Raw genomic sequence first — 14,616 nt, forward strand, 5'->3', positions numbered from 1 at the left:
AATGGGGACGTCTGCAAGGACTGCACCCAAATATTTGAGCTCCTTGCTGACCTGCTTTCTAATACGGACCTCCAGGTGAGTACAATAGCCAACTAAGCAGCGAACACATTCCAGAGGACTTATATTTGCTCACTGATAGTATTATTGATAATGTGAATGTCCATATTCATAAGATTAAAATGCACACCATGCTATCTCAAGGGCTTGATAAAATCTGTGGTTGAATAGTTTTAATTAAATTAAAAAAAAGAAACACAATTCCTGGAAGTACATGCCACCTGCTCTTTTATCAGCTGAAGCACATTCATCACATTCAGAGATGCAAATAATTTGCAGTCATGCATACAGTCTGTTTCATGCTTAGCCACTTTTCCATGTCTAACAAAAGTTGAAATGAAATTTTGCAGGCAGTTTGAGGTTTCTCACTTGACCTCAAAGATCCTCTTTCTCCTAAGGTTAATCTGGTCTGTGGGTGTCCCACGTGAGTCTAAAGAGAGAAAACTTTACTTCACAAACTTTTTATGTACACATTCAACATTTCACCACTCACCTCACACAAACTAAAAATTACCTCAGGTTTGTGATTATACCAAGAAAGTAACATTCTGTGAGCCAGCACTGTCAATTACATAGTGCTTGACAAGGCAAAATGTAAAGGTGCAACAACGAAAAGTGTTTAACATGAGACCTGTTTTCTAGTATGGACAGTACATCCCTGTAGCCTAATGCAAACGATAATGATGATTTGACTTGATGAGAGTTATCACCTTAAAGCACTGTGGAATTACATTTGAAAGTTTTGAACCATACAGACCTTGCTGTAAACACAATCTTCCCAGAGAAGTCTATGATTTGTCAAATATATTTTTGCTATGTTGTGGGGCTGTCTTGGCTGACACACCTCTACAACATGGCGTGGCAGTTGGGGACAGTGCCCCTTGATTGGCAGACCGGGTGGTGGTCCCTCCATTTAAGAAGGGGGACCGGAGGGTTGCTCCAACTACAGGGGGATCACACTCCTCAGCCTCCCTGGTAAAGTCTATTCCAGGTTACCGGAGAGGAGAATTCGGGTGATAGTCGAACCTCGGATTCAGGAGGAACAATGCGGTTTTTGTCCTGGTCATGGAACACTGGACCAGCTCTACACCCTCCGCAGGGTGCTCGAGGGTTCGTGGGAGTTTGCCCAACCAGTCCACATGTGTTTTGTGGACTTGGAGAAGTCATTCGACCGTGTCCCTCGTGGCATTCTGTGGGAGATGCTTCGGGAGTGTGGAGTCCGGGGCCCTTTACTACGGGCTGTCCGGTCTCTGTATGATCGGAGTTTGCATTGTCGGCAGTAAGTCAGACCTGTTCCCAGTGCATGTTGGACTCCGGCAGGGCTGCCCTTTGTCACCGGTTCTGTTCATTATTTTTATGGACAGAATTTCTAGGTGCAGCCAAGGGCCGGAGGGAGTCTGGTTTGGGGACCATAGGATCTCATCTCTGTTTTCTGCAGATGATGTTGTCCTGTTGGCTCCTTTGAACCAGGACCTTCAGCATGTGTTGGGGCTGTTTGCAGCCGAGTGCGAAGCGGCTGGGATGATAATAAGCACCTCCAAGTCCAAGGCCATGGTTCTCGACCGCAAAAAGGTGGCTTGCCCCCTCTGTGTTGGAGAAGAGCTCCTGCCTCAAGTGGAGGAGTTCAAGTATCTAGGGGTCTTATTCACGAGTTAATACATTAGTGAAATTAAATTCAGTATGATGTAGTCACAACAATGCCACAGTAATTAAATAAAAAAAAAAGAAGCTACCAGCTAGCGGCTATCTACTTTGTCTGCCTTGGTTTTCCAGTTGGCATTCACGTGAAAGCAGGAAACTGAAAATTCAGCTTCCTGGGCAGCTTTGCGGCTCTTCATATAAGAATATATATAACATAACATAAATATGTGTTTTTGAAGTATTTGAAGGCAATATTTATTTGTTCAAAACAAAGGGCATTCTGCAAACTTCATACTGAAAGCAGATGTTATGGAGCACTCAGGGATGGTGGTTCACAGGAGAACCTGTACAATCATAACATCACCACTGTGTTTCAACATTTTTTTCTCAAAGTGTGGTGTGGCTATGGAAATTTAAAAACACACATATCATGCAACCGATTCTACTCTTACTCACATCCAGATGGGAATTATCTGCAATAAACTCCACCAAAGATGTTCAGGAAAAATTTTCCGACTTTATGCTTCACAATAACAAGCAATAATATTAACCATGAAGTTTGTGCTTCTTCTATCACCTACTTTCAAGTTAAAAGGAGTGCCATTTGTCTGGCATCATCAAAGGAAATGCTAAGAAACACTGCTAACTAGAACATGTGACTAAATGTAACTTTAAAGTGTGACTAGAACATTTGAAAGAACAAAGTAGATCCCACTTCAAGCAAGTAATATGAATAAAAGGCATCAATTAAAAATAGACATTTGAACATCTTAATGTGGATCACACAAATGATTAGAGAAATACTAAAATTAAGTTGATTTGCAAATGTATTTGTGACGGTTAGTGCTGAGCGGAAACGGAGAGGGTTAACAAAGGTTTATTTTCAGAACACAGTCACTGGCAGCGTGAGGTCCAAAAAACATAAACTCAAAGAGGTCCAGAGAGTGCTGGGCTGTGTGGGCATGGGAGGCCCACAGTACGAAGAAGTATACTCTGGCGTCGTGGAGCGTCTCAGCAGAGAATAAGTAGGCGTCTTGATTGAGGAAGTGAATTCAGGTGCGCCCAATCACTCCTCGACGCAGCGGGGGGAAGGGAGCCTCAGGAAACAAACATAAAGTTAGCGCAAACACAACAGAACACAGGAAGTGGACCTTCACAAAAGTACACCGGAAATACCAACCGCCACAGTATTACTTTAAAAAAAGTAACAAAGACTAGACTTGCTTGATCTATAATAATCTGATGGATTTTTTTAAAGTAGATTGAGCAGGATATGTTTTATCTGTGTGTCCTTATATTTAAAGCTCCAAACCGAGAGATTTAAGAAAAAGAGATCACTGGCTCAATGAAGGACTTACAACATTGCCATAATAAATTTGACTCTGGCAAGAAATAATGTCTCAGGTGTCCTTTTATACAGATTAACTCAGCATTGGCAAAACATTTTGAACGATATCAATAACAGCACTTAAACTGTTCACTCAATCTTCTGACCTTTGGTTGTGGTTGGCAGAGGGACTATTGCAAGTATCTTAAAATCAATACTTTTGGTTTTACTGGCATTTAGATTTATGTTGTGGTCATTACACCAACTCATCTACAGACAAGGTTTAAAGACCAGGCATCTAATACAGCACTTTATTTTAGAAAAAGATCATGGACAGCATCGAAAGCATGTGTGACCACCTGCCTGGGTCAGCCGCCAAACTCTGCAAAGAAGAGGTGGAGAAGATGCTCCCAGTGGCCATCAACTTCATGACTGCTATTGTCGTAAGTTGCATGCTGGATTCATCATCACAGTGTTATCGGGAGTAAAATAATAATGGTGCGTTCTGTAGTCTTTGCTGTCTTTCTGTGTCCATCTCTTCCTCTGTAGAAACCAGCAGAGGTCTGCAAAATCATTGGGCTCTGTGGCTCCTGTGACAAGCAGGAAAAGATGCTGCGGTATTTTACCAAGGAGGCCTTTCAGCTTGCTGTGACAAGTGAAAATGTCAGTAAAGTACATATTAGAAGAGCTAACTAAGAATATTAATATATGTGAAAAGGCCCCGGTTTGATCTATAGGTACTTCACTCTGCTGTTTGCATCTTTCAATTCCGTGCAGCCGACAACACAATGCTCCTTCTGCATTTTTCTGGTCAAGACTTTGGAGGACTTGCTGCCTAAAGAAAGGACTGAGGTGAGTGCTCATGCAGTGGGGGAAGATATGTGCACACGAATAAACATAAACAAAACACCTGAATGTCACCGTATAGCACCACCGGCTGTGTGGACATCATGACGCACACTCACTTTTCTTTCTCTTTCTCTGCAGGATGCAGTGATCAACTGCTGGAGGAGATTTGTCACATTTTGCCCTCCTCTTACCGAGATCAGTGCGAGGCTGTGATTGGCAAGTTCGGCAAGACGGTGCTGGACGCCATCCTGAGCTACGCCACCCCTCAGGCCATCTGCGCTCTCATCCACCTGTGTAAAGGTCAAGAGGCTCCTCTCGTAGGTCAGTCTGCCTCTCCTTCAGTAGCGTGTGCAGGGCTTCATCTTCAGATTACTTGTTTTGTCCATTCACTAGTTCAACCCAATGCAGACCTTTGCCCACAGTAGATTTCAACTTGTTATTGCAGGAAAAGTAGAAGTGTTGCTAATAACATTAATGATGGCTCTGTTCCCTTAAACTGTGCGAGTGAGCAAGCAGGAAGATTATAAGGTCCCCAAACTGGTACACCTACAATGAACACAACCGTCATGAGGACGATTTATCAAGTTACCAACATCATTTCATTTTATGCCTATCAACTAATCAATTATTCAAACGTCCCTGTTTTTTCACTCTCAGACCCATGCACTTTGACAACATACAGGTGCAGGGACATCAAGACCGCCCTCAGATGTGGAGTACGTAAACGCCGATCAAGTTGTAAATGTGTTGAGCTTATTATTTATTAGTATTGATCACATCTCACCCGTCTTCTCTATGCAGACGCTGTTTTACTGTCAGAAATATGCATCGAAGCTTCTCAACTACAACGCGCTTTAAAATGTTGAGGTAGGTGGAATTTTATGAGAACTTCAATTGTGCTAAAAATGCACATGACACCACATGAAGTATCTCTAAATTTCTCTTTTCAGGGTGGGAGTAAAAATATGGTTCAACCTCAGTGCCCTCATTGATGACCCAGATCTTTCAGCGCCAAACTGCAAATATTTCTCAAACTGCTTCACACCTGTGGCACTCTGCCTGATTGCATAACTTTCAGATATTGGCTTGATATCTTGCTGCATTTTGGGACTTTGCATTGTATATGCTGTCTGCATTAAGCTAAGAAAAACAGGACTTGGGCTTGACAAAATATGATGGACAAAAGCGTTGTTTGAACTTCAGGAGTAAAAGGAATGTTGAGAAGATATGAAAGCTTGACTGTGGGATCAGAATGTTCAATGATTCATCTAAAAAGGAATAAATCATTCTGTACGCCTACATTTTTTCAATTTTTCTTCTCGTTTCATAACTTCCTCTTTCTTGTAATCTTTCACACAGATGATTTCAGGAGAATTACCTAAATGAAATATTGCCAAATAAAGAGTGTGTATTACATGTTTTGAAACATCGGATTTTTGGTCAAATGAAAGAAAAAGTCAAATTCATCTTCGTGCACAAATTTGTCATAGACTAGCAATCCTATCCTATTGCACATCAGCACTTTTTATTTTACAGGCAGGCTCTATTCACAGGTCTAAATCCCGAGTCTGGTCCACCTTCGGTGGCAATGGATTCTGATCTTGGACTTTACTAAGAAACCTCAAATACTAAAGAGAGGCAAATGTCTTTTCATATGCCAAAAGGAGTGTAAAGGTGTGGCTGTTCTTGATGAACACAAAGCAGAAGTAGTATGGAAACCAGAGTAGAAACTACTCTTTTTAAAAAAGGCTCTTTATGCTGAATCCTACATTTGTCACTGGCTTTGCAAAGACCTCCTTATACGAATTATCGTTTCAACTAATTACTCAGGATCATAACGTAAAGTAAGGCTGAATTCAATCTACAGTAAGACCTGAACATGGAGTCACGTTAATCTACTTTATGATAAAAAAAATAAACAGAAGTACAACCAGGGCGCACAGGGAAGAGTGCAGTTTATTTGAAGGGTTTACAAGAGAAATTCAGCAACAAATCAGACTCCTCAGTATGAATTATTGAAGAGTGAATTTTTAGTTAGAAACTTGTGGGGGACAGGTTCACTAGGTAAGGAGTCAGATATTTGGGGGCAGGGGATAGGGGCATCGCAGATTATGAGAAAAAGGCACTTTTACACATTCAGCAACCACGCTGACAGACTCCTGATCATTGACTTTACAGTGAACAAAAATGCTTATAAAACCCCCCACAGGAGACCATGTAAACAGGCTGGTTTCTCTGTACAACACCAACCAATCATTTGTCTCGTCTGTGGATGAGCCAGAAGAAACAAAACATATCACTTAAAAAAAAAAGAAAAGAAATTTTGGAGGTTGAGTCACTTCACTGGATGATGGAGAGTCATAATTCCCTACAGCTCCTCGCTGAGGTTTATATGCAGTACACTCAAGGAACCACAGGGTGGTGCCAGAGAAGACAAACTAAATACAAGATGTCAGTTTTATCAGAGTAGAAAAAAAAAAACTTAAATTCAGTACTATACAAGATGACACAATGCTACCCAGCTACATGAAGACATTTTTAGATACACTAACTGTGCACCCAGCTCAGGCCACGTAACTGTGGTGATTCAAAAGGTGAATACTAATCTCACTCAGGCTTACAGCTGGCTTAGCCTTAACTCTGCAACTTCATTGAGAGGATACACATCCAGGAGCAAAGTCAAGGAGAAGGGCAACTGGGAAAGCATTCAAAGGCATATACTGTGTATTCAAAACTTTTTAGGTTCACCGGCACATCTTTCCTGAATTATCTGCCTTTTCTTTAAAAAGAAGTGTTTAGAAAGAACAAGGAGGGGCAACTTTGACAAACCCAGATTGTTTCAAACATAATACTCAGGAAAAAATTGGACATGAGCCATCCATGAGCCAAGGGGTATGATGCGGAGAATGAATACATTTTAAAAACAAACAAATAAATAAATATAAAGAAACGCTTCAGCTGCAGGTTCAACATTCATTTGGGAACTATTGTACATGTGACACTGAAAACATAAGCCTTTTCAATTTTTGGTAAAATTCGGAAGCAATGTGCTGTGCAATCCCAGTGAAAGATTCAAAATCCACGGGCATTCAGAAACTAATCTGATCCCGCATCCTCATTTGTACAAAACCAACTCTGCTGAGAAGACGAGAGCAGTAATACCACATCTTACATTCACTAAGCCGACTGTGCGTTGCCTCTTATCCCTTTGTCTTGGTCTGTCTGTGGCTCTGCTCTTCATCTTCTCTATGTCAGTCCATCTTTCACACTGTGCGCAGGTGACACTGAAGGACCCAAAATGTGTGCGCGACTGAGTGGAAAACAGTTTTTAAATACAAAAACTTGGCATGGCACACATCACTGCTTGTTGGTCAAACTGTTCGGTCCCAACAATAGTCAAACGCCATCATAAAGATGATTTCAAGTACGGTGCTGCCATGGGATAAAAGCAGCCCCTGCCCAGAGACGACTGAATCTGGGTTTCTCTGTAGCTACACCCAGAGTCACTCTCAATGGGGGAGGGGGTGGTGGGGGAGTGCTGTGCCTCTGCCTTTACCTTGGTCGATACAACACTGACACATTCAGCATCATTTGGAACATTAACAAAACCAACAAAATAAATTACAAAAATGGAGTGATTTCATGGTGCAGCCCAACAAAACCACACAGTCATTAGCAGCTTCTGACTTCTCTGTAAAACGTCAGAAAAACAAAATATGGCCTGAAGGGACAGCACACGAAAAGAATTAGCAGACAGGGTCAAGTACTCGACAAGTGTTTGACCCTACTTGTGCCATAAAAATCTCACACAGAGAGGGTGAAGGCCGCGAGGGGAACGGAGCTAATGTTTTTTGTGATGCTATACTGCCAGTAGTGAGGTGACAAGAGAAACTGCATTAAAGAGAAAGCAAAAGAGGATGCCAACCACTGATCACTTCTACAACTAAACTGCAGTGAGACTGATTTAAAAGCTGAGAAACAGGACATATTTCTTACAGAACACCATCATTATTGGGAAATGCCTATGTTTCTTATGGAAATTTGCTATAAATATGATTTAAATATATCCTGTCAATAATACTTATCAGACTTGTGAAGACTCTGTGAAGTTAGTCCACTCTTGACCAGCAGTGTCAGGAAAACTAGGTGACCATTAATACAAACAATGAGGTGAGTCGGGAAAACAAAGATGAATCAAAGCTGGCAGCACTGCTCGAACCTGCACGCACAATTTCTCCAACATGTCTGTTAAATTTAATATCTTGCTATCTGAAATACTGTAGTTCTCTCCTGGAGATGTGTTTAACGTTAACAGGTAGGGAAAGGACATCTTTTCACGTAGCAGAAGTTGTGGTGACGTGGATGTGTGTGGATGTGTGTGGATGTGTGTGTGTGTGTGTGTGTGTGTGTGTCTGTGTGTGTGTGTGTGTGTGTTTGTGTGTGAGGAGGAAGAGGAGGAGGGAGGGAGGTAGACAAACACACATTTATCTGTGGTACACCTAAGGCCTGCTGGGAGATTAGAGGAGGGGGGTTTAATATTTCAGCTTCTTGGGCACCTCCCATGAAAAGTCGTCCCGACCAAAGTGACCATAAGCTGCTGTTCGTTGGTAGATGGGCTTCTTGAGGTCGAGATCCCTGAGACAGAAATACAATTAATTTATAGTATGTGTAAAATGTGTATGATGATGATCCTAACTGCATGTCTGTTAGCTGAAATCTGAAATAAGACACCACAGGATACCTCACGATAACTCCCGGACGGAGGTCAAAGTTCTTCTTCACAATTTCCAACAGCTCCTTCTCACTTTTCTGGGAGGTCCCGTAGTGGAAGATGGAAATAGAGAGCGGATGGGAGACTCCGATAGCATAGGATACCTACAACGGTTTTTAACACATATGTCACACTCATTTCATGTTTTAGTTATTCTTTAATAACCCAATTTAAGGCATTCTTATAATGTTTATGTATAAAAAAAAGAATAAAAGGAAAGCCTATTTGTGGATATATTCTTGGATTTTTTTTAAAACTCTCAAATATTGATGTCAGCCTAAGGGTTGGTCTTGAGTGGCCACCTGACAGATTTACACATGGCTGATGAGGTCTGACCAAATACAAAGCCCAGACTAAATTTAAAAATATCCACAAACATTTCACAAAGCACTCTTGCAGCAGAATCTTACTAATAACCGCATGTTGTGTGAGCAACTAAATGGGAAACTACAACATTTCAACAGTCACATTAAATACTACACCTGGTCAAGTCTGTGATACTCTTATAGATTCTGGGCAAGTCTTGTACACTTACCTGGACCATGACACGCTTGCAGAGCCCAGCTTTCACCAGAGATTTGGCTACCCAACGGGCAGCATAGGCAGCAGAGCGATCTACCTTTGTGTAGTCCTTCCCAGAAAACGCTCCGCCTCCATGGGCACCCCAACCCCCATAGGTATCGACAATGATCTTACGCCCAGTGAGACCAGCATCACCCTGTGGGAAGGAACACAGGACTCTGAGGTTTCTGTACATTTAAGACAAATACATTGACTGCATTGTGCAGAACTAAAGAGGTGCAGATTTGAAAGACGTTCTTGTCTCACCTGCGGTCCTCCAATGACAAAGCGGCCACTGGGCTGCAGGTGGTATATGGTTTCATCATCAAGGTATCCACTGGGAACCACCGCTTTCACCACTTGCTCCTTCAGACAACGGCGCATCTCATCTAAACGTATGCCCTCATCATGCTGCACAGACACCACGATGGTGTGGACACGCAATGGCACCATGGCGCCTCGATCCTGCCTGTACTGAACAGTCACCTGAAGAAGGAAAAAGACAATAAATAAATATTTAAAAAGTCAACAGGATGAAGAGTTTACTGTCTGTTCTCCTGTAGATTTATTTTACTTCCAGGTAGTCAGAGAAGTGTACGTTTTCACAAATACATGCAAAACAGCTTGCAGAAACAAACACTTGTCTTAATATAAATATGTCACTGTAAATGGCGTGCAATTTCTCCTAAAGTGATTCTAAAATGCCTCCAAGCTACAGAGCCATATCATATTTGTAAGGACGTCATTGTCTTGTTTATGTTAACTTCAATTCTAGCAGGATTCATTTAGCCTCTTTATTTCCATCAGGAGAATGCAAAGAGTGTCAGTAATGATAATGTGTTGAAAGAAAAAGAGAAAAATGACCAATAAATGCAAGCAAACATTTACTTGCTTGAGCTTTTGAAATGTAAGGATTTGCTGTTTGTCTCTGGTTTTTATCACTGCAAATTTTAATTTTCAGACTTAAAGCCGGATAAAACGAGCCATCTAAAGACGTCACTGAACTTGACTAAAGACGGAACTTGGAAGTGCCATTTTATAAATATTACAGCCTATCCTATTAAAAATAAATCAAATCAACAGATCAATCAATGGTGAAAATAATCATCAATGCAGCTCTCATCCACAGTAGTAGCAAAATGTCTCTACACATTTGAAAAGAAGACACGTTCACATCAAGTATACCAGGAAGCAAACAAAAAACTACTGCAACAACTGTTTTATTCTGAGTGGTGATTGGACTGATTGGATTGCACTCTTTCCTCGTCTAACCTGAGTTTTGGAATCGGGTCGAAGCCACGGCAGTGTTCCATTTCGGCGCAACTCAGCCATCTTGGCATTGAGCTTGTGAGCCAGGACAATAGTGAGGGGCATACACTCCTCGGTCTCATCAGTGGCATATCCAAACATCAGACCCTGTGTGAGGTGCAGTCACAAATCAGTGCATGAACAGAGCAAAAAATAGCATCACAATTCCCGTTACCGCCACATTTCTGGCTCCAGTCACCAGGCTCTGGATCAAACACAAGCATAAATGTATGAACCCTCCGACCTGGTCACCAGCTCCCACGTCCTCCTCTTTTCGATCCTGGTGAACGCCCTGAGCAATGTCAGGGGACTGCTGCTCCAAAGCCACCAGCACATTGCAGGTCTTATAGTCAAAGCCTGTAGAACAAGACAACTGAGCTTTGGTTAATGGCTTTACATGCCAGTCCTTACTGTGGCACTTGAGCCACTTGGCTCATTCGCAACAGTGTAACATCAAGTGGAAATGAAGAGTTGAAGACTGACAGGTGCGACTCAGTGCATTTGTGTATTTTTACAGGAACACCTCTACACCTGAGAAAATAAAGTATGTTGTACATAATACATCAGAATATGTACATAATAAAAATGAATATACATACATCATCTGGGAAAGGTACATAACTTTCGTCACCTCCTGAACAGTTAGCCTAACTGGTTCAGCTCCATAGACTGCGCTGGAAATCAGTCACTAACTCACTATATAGATAAGTCAAAAACAGTTTCAGACACTAATCAGGTCATTCCTCGTGTCCTAGAGTCTTTTTAAATGCAGTTAGATAGTTAGCCCTTGTTCATTAACTATCACTTTCAACCACTTCATTGTGGAAGAATCTGAGGCTCGAAAAACTGAACTCAACTTAAGAGTTTACAACTTTCATCACTGCTGTACCTTTGGAGGAGTCATCATAGCCTATGTGTTTGATTGTGTCCCTGACAATCTTCTGGTAGTCAATGTTGGCCATGGAGGTTATCTCCCCCACCAGCAGGATCATCCCCGTCTTAGCAACGGTCTCTGAGGACACAAATACATGCAGCGTTGGGCATGAGAGTGAGACTAAGTGTAATAGATCATTAAGAACAAGGAGGTGAAAGGGTATTGAGTGCACAGGCTGAATCAGGTTTAAGCATCAATTCTTTTAAGGGGTATTTAAAAAAAAAAAATTCTAAATTTAAAGATATGTTGATAACTCATCGATTAATCACTAAAACATGAGAAAACAGCAAAAAATGTCCCATGTGTTAACCCCACAGTATTTAGTTTATTTTATGTTAGACCAAGAAGAGAAGCAAATCCTTTCATCTAAGGGCCTGGAAGCATCAAATGTTTCGCATGTTTGCTTGAAATTGTTTACATGAAGGACCACTGTGCAGGATCTAGCACCACTTAGTGGTGAGGTTGCACATTGCAACCACTAAATCCTTCCAAGTCTGCAGGAGAATCTACAGTGACCACCAAATCTCCAAAAAAAAACTTCTAAAAAGCACAGGTTGAGCTTTTTACAGTAGTGTTAGTTTGTTTTTAGGCCCTGAGGGTGCTCCACTACGTAGCCGACTGCTGAATAATGTCCTGTCACAGAAAATTTTAATTTTTCCATTTTACAACCATGGTCCAAACCACATATTGATTTAATATCTCAATCTATGAGACCAAAGAACATTGTAAAAATGTGCAAAGGGGGCTTCTTTTAAAGTTCCTGATTCATTTCCTGGGTTTAGTGCTCGCGGCTCCTCAAATCCTGCAACAATTTGTTTGAAATGGGACTATACTTCAGAGGAATCACAAGATGATACATTTCTCAACAGAGGAACCACCAGGTGCAACAATTAACATGACTAGGAGGACCAGTTTTGCTGCATGTCTCAGCTTGCACATGCATGTTTCAACAATGAAAACTCAGTATATGACAGCCTCTATGGTGTGGCCTGCTTTGCTGTCTACACTTACCACATGCTACTTTGGCATCAGGGTCTTGTCCAAGGTGTGCATCCAACACGGCATCACTGATTTGGTCACAAATCTTATCTGTGGAGTAACAAGTATTTTTCAGCAGTAGTTAGGGTTTAACATAAGAAAGAAGTTGGCCTGAATCTACATTTGGACATTCTTATGCAATTTTTCTGCCACCTACTGCCTCTGAGTAAACTTAAAATGCACAACCAAGAAAGGCTTTGAGTGACATCCCTTGCTAAACCTGTATTTAGGACTGCTGGTAAGCCTGTTATGTGTTGCAATGGAGCCGACCCCACAGTAAGACTGACAACAGCAGCGTTTTGTACAACAAACATCTGAAAAGTTATGCAACTAAAATGCATACCTTACCATGAAGTAATGCAGTCTACCACACCAATAAACCTGCCACAAATGCTTCTCTGAGTTTTCATTGAAATTGTTGTAAGGAGGCCTTTACAGGCATTTTGGAGACTTGGAAGCATTCTGACACTTCGTCTACCCTCACTGACATAACAGCACCACTAACTACAGCCTCCAAAGTGACTCTCTAATAACATTTGAACAAAGAGTGAACATTGGAACTTAATTATAAATAGGATTTATTATAGGGTTGCTGTCATATTAGTCTTTATCAGAGTGTACCTAATAAACTGGTAGTTTATATGATTGATGCTTGGTACAACTCTTTAGGGCTGTAATTAACAGTTATTTTCATTCATGGTTAATCTGTCGGTTATTTTCACAATTAATCATCTGGTCTATACATTTTTTTAATGTTTTTTTTTTTTTTTTTCAAGTGATGTCTGACACAGAAAAACAGCAAATCCTGAGTTTAAGAAGCTGGAACCAGCTTACTTTGACATACTGAACCGATTTAATCAAAATAGCTGGCGATTCTCTTTTGATCACCAATCAATTAATCAACTAATTGTAGCAGTTCTACTACTTTCAATGTCAAGGTGCAGGTTTTAAGATCAAAATTTGTTACAGTACAACGTTATATCTGGATTTAGGAAATGGAGCACAATGAGGTTTATTACTCACATATGAACAGAACTTGTAAAATAAGTAACACTCACATCATTGAGCCCATTCACTGTCTACATCTAAATACAGGTAACGTTATAGTAATGTCATACATTTCTATATACAGTCTATGGGTCGGTTAAAGAAACTTTCATTGCATTTTTCTTCCTCACTCGACGGTAACAAACCGGCTGTTGCTGCAGCTGCCGGGCGCATGTCACATGCACTTCCATGACACTGTAATGATGCAACGCCGTACCGTAGGTAGCAATCTTGTCCAACTTAAAATCAACAGACAGCACACGCGTTAGCCGTGTTTATGTTTGTGTACTGTTAGCTTTTGTTGACTAAACACGCCGCCTCACGCTGTAAATTCAGGTCAGAAAACCATGTGGACCTACGTGTGATTGACAGGCACCAACAGTCTCAACTTATGTCTTGTTAGCATGGACAGCTAGCCGTGTTATTAGACGACGGTCCAACTTTCGCTCCATAAGCTGTATTACCCAGCCTAAAAATGGCCTGTTGGGGACGTGGCTTGTCTGAATTCCATATAGCCGGGCTACTTTTACAGCATGTAGACCCACTTTTTAACTGTGTTGACTGAGCTACCGAGCGGATGAACCAGGTAGGCCTAGCTACTTAGTGGACAGAGACCAGCTGACAGATAACAACACGCTGAGCTAACGTGCCACATGACCTTGTTTGAGAGGCTACCAGGGCGCTAGCAGGCTAATTGTTGTGGTCAAGGAGGAAACTACCTCACAGACAAGGTTACAAATTAAAAACTTACCGGGGTGTCCTTCTCCGACTGATTCCGAAGTGAAGAGAAAGCAGTCTTCATCAATGAGCGAGTTGCCATGGAAACCGTTCAGATGGCCGTTCATTTCTTCGCTAAACACGCTGTTAGCTAACAAGCTAGCTGTTCAGATACCGAGACGCGCTTTTAGACGGACGGTCAGGTTTTACAGCCTTTACCTCGGTCTCCTGCTCGCTCTCTCTCTCTCTCTCTCTCTCACACACACACACACACACACACACAAGGTGTTCACGCTGCTTCAGGCTTCTGCTCAGCGGCTGAAATGCAGTGCGGCCCGTTTGGCTGTATATATGCGGCTTAACAAC

At 41.6% G+C, this 14,616-nt stretch overlaps 2 protein-coding genes and 1 long non-coding RNA gene across 3 annotated transcripts; 2 read left to right on the plus strand and 1 right to left on the minus strand.

The window, feature by feature from the left end:
- LOC121623581 lies at positions 1–3,649 on the plus strand. Its single transcript, XR_006007831.1, has 3 exons — positions 1–75; positions 3,346–3,468; positions 3,575–3,649. It is a non-coding gene; the product is annotated as an uncharacterized LOC121623581 (long non-coding RNA).
- A 326-nt stretch (positions 3,650–3,975) lies between these two features.
- Positions 3,976–4,763, plus strand: sftpba (surfactant protein Ba). The gene is made up of 3 exons (XM_041960691.1): positions 3,976–4,195; positions 4,532–4,590; positions 4,676–4,763. Exons 1-3 carry the CDS (start codon positions 3,976–3,978, stop codon positions 4,730–4,732), a joined length of 336 nt encoding a protein of 111 aa, XP_041816625.1. The 3' UTR covers positions 4,733–4,763.
- Positions 4,764–5,818: 1,055 nt separating this feature from the next.
- Positions 5,819–14,616, minus strand: mat2aa (methionine adenosyltransferase II, alpha a). The gene is made up of 9 exons (XM_041960880.1): positions 14,285–14,616; positions 12,460–12,537; positions 11,404–11,526; positions 10,759–10,871; positions 10,479–10,622; positions 9,474–9,692; positions 9,181–9,363; positions 8,616–8,749; positions 5,819–8,509 (listed from the first exon to the last, which is right to left on the minus strand). Exons 1-9 carry the CDS (start codon positions 14,376–14,378, stop codon positions 8,407–8,409), a joined length of 1,191 nt encoding a protein of 396 aa, XP_041816814.1. The 5' UTR covers positions 14,379–14,616; the 3' UTR covers positions 5,819–8,406.

This window comes from Chelmon rostratus, chromosome 19, assembly GCF_017976325.1.
Source record: "Chelmon rostratus isolate fCheRos1 chromosome 19, fCheRos1.pri, whole genome shotgun sequence".
Taxonomy (NCBI): Eukaryota; Metazoa; Chordata; class Actinopteri; order Chaetodontiformes; family Chaetodontidae; genus Chelmon; species Chelmon rostratus.

Bases quoted from the DNA above. Each gene is read 5' to 3' on its own strand.
- sftpba (XM_041960691.1), top strand. From the start codon at position 3,976: ATGACGCACACTCACTTTTCTTTCTCTTTCTCTGCAGGATGCAGTGAT. The intron at 4,196-4,531 runs GTCAGTCTGCCT...TTTCACTCTCAG, and splicing joins TCAAGAGGCTCCTCTCGTAG to ACCCATGCACTTTGACAACA. The intron at 4,591-4,675 runs GTACGTAAACGC...TTCTCTATGCAG, and splicing joins AGACCGCCCTCAGATGTGGA to ACGCTGTTTTACTGTCAGAA.
- mat2aa (XM_041960880.1), bottom strand. From the start codon at position 14,378: ATGAACGGCCATCTGAACGGTTTCCATGGCAACTCGCTCATTGATGAA. The intron at 11,527-12,459 runs GTAAGTGTAGAC...TTGTGTCCTCAG, and splicing joins TGATGCCAAAGTAGCATGTG to AGACCGTTGCTAAGACGGGG. The intron at 9,364-9,473 runs GTGAGACAAGAA...TCCTTCCCACAG, and splicing joins TTGTCATTGGAGGACCGCAG to GGTGATGCTGGTCTCACTGG.